This window comes from Tupaia chinensis, unplaced genomic scaffold, assembly GCF_000334495.1.
Source record: "Tupaia chinensis unplaced genomic scaffold, TupChi_1.0 Scaffold148234_1, whole genome shotgun sequence".
Taxonomy (NCBI): Eukaryota; Metazoa; Chordata; class Mammalia; order Scandentia; family Tupaiidae; genus Tupaia; species Tupaia belangeri.
Window position 1 is genome coordinate 69,568 of NW_006208084.1, and position 10,795 is coordinate 80,362.

A 10,795-nucleotide genomic window follows, 5' to 3' on the forward strand; every position below is an offset into this window, starting at 1 on the left:
ATACCTGTCCATCGTAAAATGGAGAACCTGTGACGTGTTCCTTTAATGGAATTCCAGACCGACTTCCAAATGAGTTGGTCACAGTGAGACGTAAACATGCTGCACTTTAAGATTGAGTCTAAGATCGGGTGACAAAGGCAGGTCACAGTCGGCCTTGGGCCAGGCACTGCTGTAAGTGCTGTGAGGCAGAGGTCCCCAACATTCCTGGTACAAGGGACTGACCTCCTGAAAAGGTGTCCTTCCTCGGACCGTGGGGGTTTGAGTGTTGGTCCCAGGTAACCCAAGCACACCAGATCCGCCTGCACCCCTGACCCCCTAATGCCTGTCCATCATAAAATGGAGAAACTGTGACATATTCCTTTAATGAATACCAAACAGACGTCCAAATGAGTTGGTTATACTGATACGTAAGCATGCTGCACTTTAAGATTGAACTTAAGATCAGGTGATGGTACCAGCAGGTGGCATGTTGGTTAAGGTGCTAGACACTCCCAAATGGCTAATCTTGGTTCAAGTCCCGAACCTGGTGGCTTGCTTTCTTACTTCCCCCTCCCCTTCTCTCTGTGTTTCTCTCTAGTCAAATTAAAATAAATGAATGGATAAATAAAATTAAATAAAATAATTCTTTAAAAAAAAAGATCAGGTGACAAAGGCAGATCGTGGAGTAATTGCCAAGGTCAGCTCTGGGCCAGACCCTGCTCTAAGTGCTGTGAGGCAGTGGTGTTCAACATTTCCTTTGTTTTTTAATTTATTCCTTCTCTACATTAATTCACTTTACACCCTCACAACGCACAAATGCATTTTCCATCCAAAATACACTGCATTGACTCAATCAAGCACATCAACATACATGTTCTCAGCAAATAATTTTCCAATTCTTATGTCCTGCATACCTTGCCTTTTGTTTTGCCATCCTTGATTCCCCATCCCCCACCCTCTGCTATGTCCCATCCTGTCCCTTCCTCCTCCTCCATTGTCCCTGGCAGCCACGGTTGCCCTCCATGCCTCCCCCCCACCCCGTTCAATTGATCTGCCAATGAACTTAATTAGTCTAAATATATCCAATAGCTAGCACAGCTGACACATATGGTCTTCAACATTTCTGGCAGAAGGACTGGCCTCATGGAAAGCTGTCCTTCCCTGGACACTGGGCGGGGTGTTGGTCCCAGGTTACCCAAGCACACCAGATCCGCCTGCACCCCTGTCCCCCACCCACCACATTCAGTATACAGTGGAACAGTCACAAAACAGTAGGGCTCACGCTCTGTGAGAACCCACCAGGAGGGGGGCACAGGCGGCAATGTGAGCGATTGGGAGGGCTGCAAACACAGACCCTCACTCACAGAGCCACCGCCACCCCCTGCTGCATGTTGCAGGGGAGGTGTCCCTCATCAGGCCGAGGACTGCCACCTCAGGGACCCCTGCTTTAAGATACTAATTCAATTTGAGCCTCTTAGCAGCCTAGTGAGTAGGTTGCCTTATTACCCCGATACTCAGAAGCGGTACAGGAAGGTGAGGAAGCTTACCTAAGTGACGTCACAGGAAATCATAAAACTAGCTGTGGAACCCTGACTCCACTCTTCCACCTCTGGAACTCGTACAAGGCAGTTCTGTTCATGTAAGATCATGCTGATTTAAGACCTAGGGTCGTATTTATTAGCGACACGGTTGTGGCATGGCCTTAAAGGCAAACAGAGGACTTACAGACACAGACATAGGAGAGTGGTTACCCATGACAGGAGGGCCAGGGGGTGAGGCTAGAGAGACACAGGGGACTTGGCAGCCTGTGGTGATCTTCCTTTCCTTCGGCCAGGAGTTGGGTATGAGCATCTGTGTGTCCTGACCCTGCAGCCTTACATATGTTCATAACAAATGCTCAGTGTTACAAGTAATTCAAAACAGACAGAAAAGCCTGTGGCCACTGAGGGCTCTGGGGCTCCTCCCACCCCCCTTCTTTGTAGAGCACCTCCGCAGGAAGGAGAAACAGTGGCAGGAGCTGGAGATGACCCACCGGAAGCTGGAAGGAGACTCCACAGACCTCAGCGACCAGATTGCAGAGCTCTGGGCCCAGATTGCAGAGCTCAAGATGCAGCTGGCCAAGAAAGAGGAGGAGCTCCAGGCCGCCCTGGCCAGGTAAGGAGAAACAGTGGCAGGAGCTGGAGATGACCCACCGGAAGCTGGAAGGAGACTCCACAGACCTCAGCGACCAGATTGCAGAGCTCTGGGCCCAGATTGCAGAGCTCAAGATGCAGCTGGCCAAGAAAGAGGAGGAGCTCCAGGCCGCCCTGGCCAGGTGAGGCCCAGCCCTCCAGCCCGTATGTAGGTGGCCGGTGCCGGTGCTCGGCACTGTGGCAGCTCCACGCCGGCCTTCTGCCGTTGTCATGGAGGAACCATTTCTAGGCAGATAGTTCCGATCTATTTAGAACATAGTCTAGGGAATCTTTGTCTTTTGTTTGTTTTTTTACTTGTAATCCCAGAAAAGGCATCCATTACTCATTACTGTGTCACCTGCACATGAGAGTCCTTTCCTTTCCTTTTGAAACTGGCTATAAGCACACAGTTTTTTTTTTTGTTTTTTTTTTTTTTTTTAGAGGAGTTTCAGATTCACAGCAAGATTGAGCAAAAGGTAGAAACTTCCCATTTACACCATCTCCTCGTGTGCATGGCCTCCCGCACTGTCAACACCCTTCTGGAGGGTGCATGTTTTACTGAGGAACCTACACTGATACATCATAATCATCCGATGTCCATAGCCCATTTCTATTTTTACTTACTTGTAGTGATCTTAAAATGTAGCATTCTCAGTTTTTTATTTAATATTTTAATTTTTTAAAATATTTAAATCTGAATTTAGAAAATAAAGTTTTCCAAATCTCAAAGTGGCATTGCCTTAAACCTTTGGGATGTCTTGGGTATTGTTTTTGCTGAGTGATCTCAAGCGCCATGATTATAACTTCTAGAAGCATCTTTGTCTGCATCTCTCCTAAGACCTTTTCCGGAAACTGCTCCTTAAAGGTGAAAATGGCCTCATACTGATGTTGGTTTCTTGCAGAGTGGAAGAAGCCACTCAGAAGAACACGGCCCTGAAGAAGATTTGGGAGCTGGAATCTCAAATTTCCAAACTCCGGGAAGACCTGGAGTCTGAGTGTGCTTCCAGGAATAAAGCTGAGAAGCAGAAACAGGAAGAGCTGGAAGCACTGAAAACAGAGTTGGAGGACACTCTGGATTCCACAGCTGCCCAGCAAGAGCTCAGGTGTGCACGGGGCTCGCTGACTGTGTCATAGAGGGTCAGGTGGCAGCAAAGGGGAGGCTTTGGATTCTGAGGAATTAATCTTGGGCCCCTGAACAAACACTGGTCTTGTTACATACCGGAAAGCATGAGGGTTCCTCAGTAGTTTCTCTCTACCAAGTAGAAGACCTGCTAGAGGACTTGGCTCAGAGTTTAGAGTTGCAGGGGTGGGCTTTAGTGCTGATAGAGTTCAGAGGCTTCTTCAAGTATCTGCAAGTGTGGGCCACAGGACGGATAACCACGGAGGGAAGCCCTTGGGCTGGCAGGCTGCCTAGAGTCATTTGGGGCCTGGCTAGGCCTCTCTGCAGCCATGGAAGAGCCCCATTACAGCATCGCCCATGTCCGTGGCCTACGCTCTGACAGCGCTCCTCCACCCAGGTCCAAGCGTGAACAGGAAGTGAACATCCTGAAGAAGACCCTAGAGGAGGAGGCCAAGTCTCATGAGGCCCAGATCCAGAAGATGAGGCAGAAGCACTCGCAGGCCGTAGAGGAGCTGGCAGAGCAGCTGGAGCAGATGAAGCGGGTGCGGAGGGTCCCCTGCACCTGCCAGGTTGGAGGGCTGTCAGGAGGGACCTCCAGGCCAACCGTGCACTGGGCCTCACAGTCTCTTACCCAGCCCGTAGAACAGAGCATTTCCAGTGTCAGGCTGCCCAGGCTGAGTCCAGCCCTAGCCCTCAGCTGATAGAGTCTCCGTGCCTCAGTTTCCCTGTCTGTGAAGGAGGATAATGATGACGTCATCTGATTATGTGAGGTTTGAACTGGCGATACACGTCAAGCACTCAGAAAGTTCTTGTTAAAGTTGCGCTCTTGCCGTTATTCTATTCAGCAACCTGCCAGGCCAGAGAGTTTCAGGGAATTGGAGCCACCCTGAAACTCAGGACTCTGGTGGTCCCTTTACTGACTACGGGACCCTCTCTAGAACCCCATACAGTGGTCAGCTGGGGTCTTACTGAGAAAATTCTTGCGATGTGCATCCTGACCAGGCAGGTCCTTAACAAGACAATTTCTGCCTTCTGTGACTTTTTGCTCATTGGAACCTTTGGTGGCAGCTGGAGACGTGGCCACCTATAAAGTGCTCTTGGAAACATCCTTGCCCATTTGTGTGCTGTCAGCTTCTACCAGGTACTCCATGGGTTGAGGCCTTCTCTTTTCCAGTGACCCTTGAACTCGCTGATGACCCTGCAGCCCAGTTGGTGCAGACTAGAATGAGATTGTCACGGGGGATTGTCACGGTCTTTTTTTTTTTTTTTTTTTTTTGAGAGGTTTTCGCTATAGGGCGTGTGCACTCGCCAGACAGACAGAGAGAGAGACATAGAGACAGAAAGCGAGAAATCACCCCCCAGGGGGGATGGTCACGCCGCAATCCCTTCTCCTCCATTCTCGGGATCTTGGGCACGCACGCACATGCGCCCAGCGTGAGTTTTAAGCCACCGGGTCCAGGACTCGAACCGTAGTCAACTACATGGGAGTCCAGCGACATAGCCATTATACTAACTGCCTTTTCCCTGTCATGGTCATTTTGCAAACTTCAGTTTTATGTTTCTTGAAAGAACACTACTTTTGTACATTAGTATTTTTTTAAAGAATTATTTTATTTAATGTTGTTCGTTTGTTTATTAATTAATTTTAATTTACCTCAGAGTGACAGAGTGAATGCGTGCGTGAGAGTGTGAGTGAGAGACAGAAAGAGAGAGTGAGAGAAAGCAATCGCCAGGTCTGGGACTCAAACTGAGGTCAGCCATGTGGGAATCCAGCACCCATAACCACCACTCCACCTGCCGGCCCCTCCGGAATTTTTTTTATAGCTCTGTTTTATTGATTATATATTTAGCTTCCTGAATCTACCTCCTCTTCTCATGCCATCCTAGCTGTCTGAGAGAAACACAGAAAAAGAGAGGGAAAGTGAGATAGCAAGCTGCCAGGTATGGAACTCGAACCTTGGTTGACCTTGTGGCAGTCCAAGGTTCGTAACCACCACACCACCTGCCGGCCCCATGTGCGTTAGTATTTTAAACATCACATTTCAGAGAGGCTTTACTGGAAGTCTAGCTACCAACAGTTGGTTTCTCTCACTGTCTCATGAACACTGCAGAGTCTGCACCAAACACACCTTATACTCACATTCCCACTACCCTGCAAAGGAGGCCGGGCAGGGATAATTATGGAGGCCCTCAGTGGTGAGGACAGGTGCCCAATGTCACCAGCCTGCCGAGAGAGGACTGGCCAGGGGAGGCCCGAGCCATCTCTGTCCAGGGCTCTTGCTAACACCCTTGCTACTTCTCCAGAAGCATCCATTTCCGGGTCTGCATTTGACAGTTTTTGAGTGCTAACAGAAGGTCCAGCCTTGTGTCAGGGCATGGGTGCCCCACTTACACCTTTGTTCGTCCCCGCCCCTCCGCCCAGGTAAAAGCCAACCTCGAGAAGGCGAAGCAGACCCTGGAGAATGAGCGAGGGGAGCTGGCCAACGAGGTGAAAGTCCTGCTGCAGGACAAAGGGGACTCAGAGCACAAGCAGAAGAAGGTGGAGGCCCAGCTGCAGGAGCTGCAGGTCAAGTTCAACGAGGGCGAGCGTGTGCGCACGGAGCTGGCCGACAAGGTCACCAAGCTGCAGGTGAAGCTTCTGCCGGGACCTCCAGCCAGGCAGTGGGCCTCTGGAGTGCTTTGGTATCAGACGGGCCTGCATGCCTAGGCTCGCTCTCTCGCTCTCTCTGGCTCCTCACCATGGCTTCCATGTCTTGGCTTGTGACTCAGGTCCAGCATTGCCTGCAGGAGCCGAGGTGGTACCCCGAGCAGGGATGGCCGGGTCTGTGACCTTTCTTGCCCTCCCTGTGCAGGTCAAGCTGGACAACGTGACCGGTCTCCTGAGCCAGTCTGACAGCAAGTCTAGCCAGCTCACCAAGGACTTCTCCACACTCGAGTCCCAGCTGCAGGACACCCAGGTAAGCAAGGACTTCTCCACACCAGAGCCCCAGCGGCAGGACCCCCAGGTAAGGGCTTCCAGCTTGAAGACCAGACTCTGATCACGTGGCATCAGCACCTGTCCAAGGAGGCTGTGGGTTCTCCCCCAGTTTTTATGTGGCTGTCCCGAGGCTGTCCCTCCTTTGAGGGGTGTGGGGGTCCCTGAGGCTCTGATGTGCGTCTCCTAAGCACCCACAACCCCTTGTCCTTGGGAGTAGGAGCTGCTGCAGGAGGAGAACCGGCAGAAGCTGAGCCTGAGCACCAAGCTGAAGCAGATGGAGGACGAGAAGAACTCCTTCAAGGAGCAGCTGGAGGAGGAGGAGGAGGCCAAGCACAACCTGGAGAAGCAGATCGCCGCGCTCCACGCCCAGGTTGGGGGTTCAGAGCTGAGGCCGGATTCTGTGGGAGGGACATACCAGCACACAGCCTGCCATTGACTGGTCCCCACTAGTCCCCCCACCGGGAGCTTACTTCTGCACTCACTAGACCAGGGACTAGGGCTTTGTGGAATCCAGAGATCCATGAACTTAGATGAGGGCATAGCACGTCTAAGTTTTCACCAGGCCCTAGCCTCAAATAAGCCTATGTTGGGACCAGCAGTTAGCGTAATGGCTGTTGCTGGACTCCCACGTAGTTGACAGCGGTTCGAGTCCTGGACTCAGTGGCTTAAACTCACGCCGGGTGTGTTTGCATGCGTGCCCAAGATCCCAAGAGGAGAATGGAGGAGAAGGGATTGCGGCATGGCCATCCTCCCTGGGGGGTGATTTGTCGCTTTCTGTCTCTCTGTCTCTCTCTTTCTGGCAAGCGCACGCACCCTATAGCAAAAACCTCTCCAAAAAATAAAAATATTTTTAAAAATTAAAAAAAACGCCTATGTCCCCATCGTGAACCAACGTGATGAACCATGGTAGCAGGAGTACCTACCTGGGTTCTGTCAGAGAGGGAAATCTCTGGTCATTACATCATAGCTATGGCTGGACTCCCCACTTCAGTATCATCAGCCCAGTCCTTCCTGAGGCTTACTGGCTGATGTGCTGAGCAACCCATGGGTTATAGTACCACTGCGTTGTCCATAATTAGTTGGCTTTGCAATTCTACATTTTATCTTTTTTTGAAGAGGTTTTTGCTATAGGGCGTGTGCACTCACCAAAAAGACAGAGAGAGAAAGAGACAGAAAGCGAGAAATCACCCCCCCCAGAGTGGGGGGGTGAGGAATGGCCATGCCGCAATCCCTTCTCCTCCATCCTCCTGTCAGGATCTTGGGCGCGTCCACACACCCCCAGCGTTAGTTAAAGCTGCCATGTCCGGGACTCGAACCATGGTTGACTACATGGGAGTTCAGCGACATAGCCATTACGCAAACTGCTGGTCCCCAGCAATCCTACATTTTTTAATGCGTTTTTTTAATTGCCAGAGGGCACATAATTTTGCTGGAAGGAGACAGGGGAAGAAGAGAAAGCACCCCTCCTCAGTAGAGGGTAGTCTTGCCACAGTCCCTTCTTCATGTCTTCTTTTGGGAATTGGGGCACACATACACACACATTCCTGGCATGTTCCTCAGGCCACCAGATCTGGGGCTAGAACTGCAGTCAGTCATGTGGGAGGCAGCCACCTTAACGACCACACCACTGGCTGGCCCTATCTTACACATATTGAAACACTATCGTAAGGAGTCAGGCTTGTCTAAATTCTCAGAGGATCCACAGCCAAATATCCTAAGAGCCCCTGTTCTATATCCTGTCTTGGGACTTCTGTGTGTGAGGGCAGAAGTCCAGAATCGACTCAGATGGTTAAGAGTGTGCCCACGGTCTAGAGTGGCCGGCCTGCTTGAGTGCTGAGGTTTACCTGCAGATGCAAGGCCAGGGCTGGGTGTGGGGTCTGCCCTTCCTTCTGCTTCCCATAGAAGGCACTGTGCCTGCTCCCTGGGAGAGGTGAATGAGGCCTCCCCTGTGGGCTCTTTAGTCTTTGGGAAGTTTGCTATAGATGAGGAGGGAGAGTTCAGCCATAGCGGGCCTGTGGGGCCAGCCTTCCTTGGCTGCCTGCAGGGACAGCCTTCCCCGGCTGCCTGCAGAGCTGTTTCTGTAATGGGTGCAGCTGGTCAGACCATGGGTGTCCCAGGGACAGGCACACTACGTGAGCAGGTGCCCTAGGGTGTTTCTTGACTGCTTGCACCCACCCAGGTGGCCGACATGAAGAAGATGATGGAGGACGGTGTGGGGTGCCTGGAGACGGCAGAGGAGGCAAAGAGGAAGCTCCAGAAGGACCTGGAGGGCCTGAGCCAGCGTCACGAGGAGCAGGTGGCTGCTTACAAAGAGCTGAAGAAGACCAAGATGCAGATGCAGCAGGAGCTGGATGACCTCCTGGTAGACCTGGACCACCAGTGGCAGAGTGTCTCCAACCAGGAGAAGAAGTGGAAGTTTTACCAGGTGCCCTTAGGCCTGACCGCAGTCGTGGGTGGCTGAGTTTTATGAAGCCCAGAGTCAGCTCCCGGTCTCACTCACAGGGGACTGTGAGAGGCAGTGCTGAGGGTCCCCTGGGTCTGCAACCTGCTGGGGTCTGGAAAGAAAGCTGTTGGAGAAGGTGTCTTTACACGACATGCGGAGGGGACACTCTAACCCTTGATTTTTCCCCTTTGGTTTTCTACAATGGACTGGTTTTACAATCATTTAAAAGTTTCTGTCTTGTGTTCCTATTTCACTCATTCTCTGAGATCTGAGGAAGCTTACAGAGATGCAGACGTTGGGGCCGATAGAACAATGGCATGACCTGGGGACAGCAGGTGTGGCCGTCTGGGCCACTGCATGTTGTAGGCAGGGACTGTATGAAGACATCTGTGTTTCAAAATTTCTGTACTCCTCTGGGCGCATTTGCATGGTGGCGCCAGGTTTAAGGGCTGCCATAGAGACTATGGCCCACTGGGTCACAGAACATTCTCCCAAACCCTTGGTGAGAACTGTGACCCACCCACAGAATGGGAAGGTAGGAAAAGACACAGGCAGAGTGGGCCAGTGCAGTGACCGTACCCCAGAGGGACAGGAGGGTCGTTAGTGGAGGGCCACAGTGGGACTGGCTGATAAGCAGTCAGGCTCAGAGTCCCCTCATGGGACCTGCAGGGCTGCGACAAGCAGAGCAAGGAGAAGAAGCAACAGCTGGTCAGACCGGCGAGTGCATCCCCACAGCCCAGAGGTGGGCTAACTTCTCTGCTGCCTCCGCCTGGCCCATTCCTCCCAGGTCCTTCCTTTCAGTCCTGTGACCCGGGGGTCAGCGGCTCACTCCTAGAATGTGGTCAGTGGTCTTCCTTGGCACCCGGGGACCTACAGACCTGGCCTGCACCCACCTGGCTCATGGGCGCGGGCTCCGTGTGCCAGGGCAGCCTCCTGAGCTGCTTCCTTCCCCAGGTGCGGGAGATGGAGGCAGAGCTGGAGGATGAGCGGAAGCAGCGCTCATTAGCAATGGCTGCTCAGAAGAAGCTGGAGATGGACCTGGTCTTGCAGGAGGGGCTGGGTGTGACTCACAGTGACCTCCTGTGCACTCTGAGACAACTTCTGCAGAACGGGTCCAGGTCTCACCACCTAGCTGTCCTCAGATCTCTGGTCACGTCCAGATTTCCTCACGGCACACCATAGCTGTCATGCCCTAGTTAGACCCCAACCTCAGCAGAACAAGAATCTGCTGTCCCAGAGTCTGTGCTCAGGGTTCCAGACCAGATGCAGATGGCCGGCATCCTCATTTGCAAAACACCATGTGAGTGGCAGTGAGAGCCCACCACCACCATTGCCAATTGTCCACAGAAAGCCTACTCTGTGGGTCTGGCCTCGGCATCCTTCAGGCAGGTCCCAGAGCAATGCCTTCACTCCTAGGCCAGGTTGGCTGTTGAAGGAGGCCCTTCTGAGTCCCACCTGTAGGGCAGCTCCAGCCTGGCACGGCTCCATCCTGTCTTTTCTGTTTGCAGTTTTGGGCTGGCCTCAGCTCAGTAGCAGGTTCTTTTTCCAGGATAACCTGTGGTCTCTGGCTGCCCTGTGACCCCGGGGTGCCCAGGTCTTGTTCAAAGGGATTTTCTCATCAATGAACGTGGCCCAAGGGAGAGTCTGGCATTTCCGCAGTAAAGCTGTTTCTGAGCCTGAGCCCCAGGCGGGAGCACGGGACCACCTGTGTGGTGCTACACCCATCTTTCAGCCCCGGGCTCCTCCTCAATCTCCAAGGTGGCAGCTGTTTCCAGTGAGAACCAAGTTGGTTCCCTGTTAGTGCCCACCCCAGGGAGCAGACAGCAGCTGGGGGGGGCAGGGGTAGCAGGACACTCACAAGGCTGACCCATGTGGAAGGTCCCAGTTCATGTCCAGAGACCTCCTTGAACATTCTGAGTGTGTGCTGTGTCCCAGGGCTGGCCGAGACAGGAGGTGAATATGGTACAGGGACCGTGTAGAGGGTGCTGTCTCTGTGAGGTTGGGGACTGTGTAGAGGGTGCTGTCTCTGTGAGGTTGGGAACCGAGTAGAGGGTGCTGTCTCTGTGAGGTCTGGGGACCGTGTAGAGGGTGCTGTCTCTGTGAGG

General features: G+C 52.6%; 1 protein-coding gene across 1 annotated transcript in view; it reads left to right on the forward strand.

The window, feature by feature from the left end:
- The window catches only part of LOC114006471 (myosin-9-like), a 36,943-nt gene that overhangs the window by 4,250 nt on the left and 21,898 nt on the right, over positions 1-10,795 (forward strand). Inside the window, exons 4-12 of the mRNA XM_027769031.1 lie at positions 1,962-2,133; positions 3,053-3,253; positions 3,668-3,812; positions 5,693-5,899; positions 6,123-6,227; positions 6,465-6,617; positions 8,427-8,696; positions 9,360-9,432; positions 9,478-9,808. Of these exons, the coding sequence (XP_027624832.1) occupies positions 1,962-2,133; positions 3,053-3,253; positions 3,668-3,812; positions 5,693-5,899; positions 6,123-6,227; positions 6,465-6,617; positions 8,427-8,696; positions 9,360-9,432; positions 9,478-9,808 (1,657 nt within the window). The remainder of the gene's footprint in view (positions 1-1,961; positions 2,134-3,052; positions 3,254-3,667; positions 3,813-5,692; positions 5,900-6,122; positions 6,228-6,464; positions 6,618-8,426; positions 8,697-9,359; positions 9,433-9,477; positions 9,809-10,795) is intronic.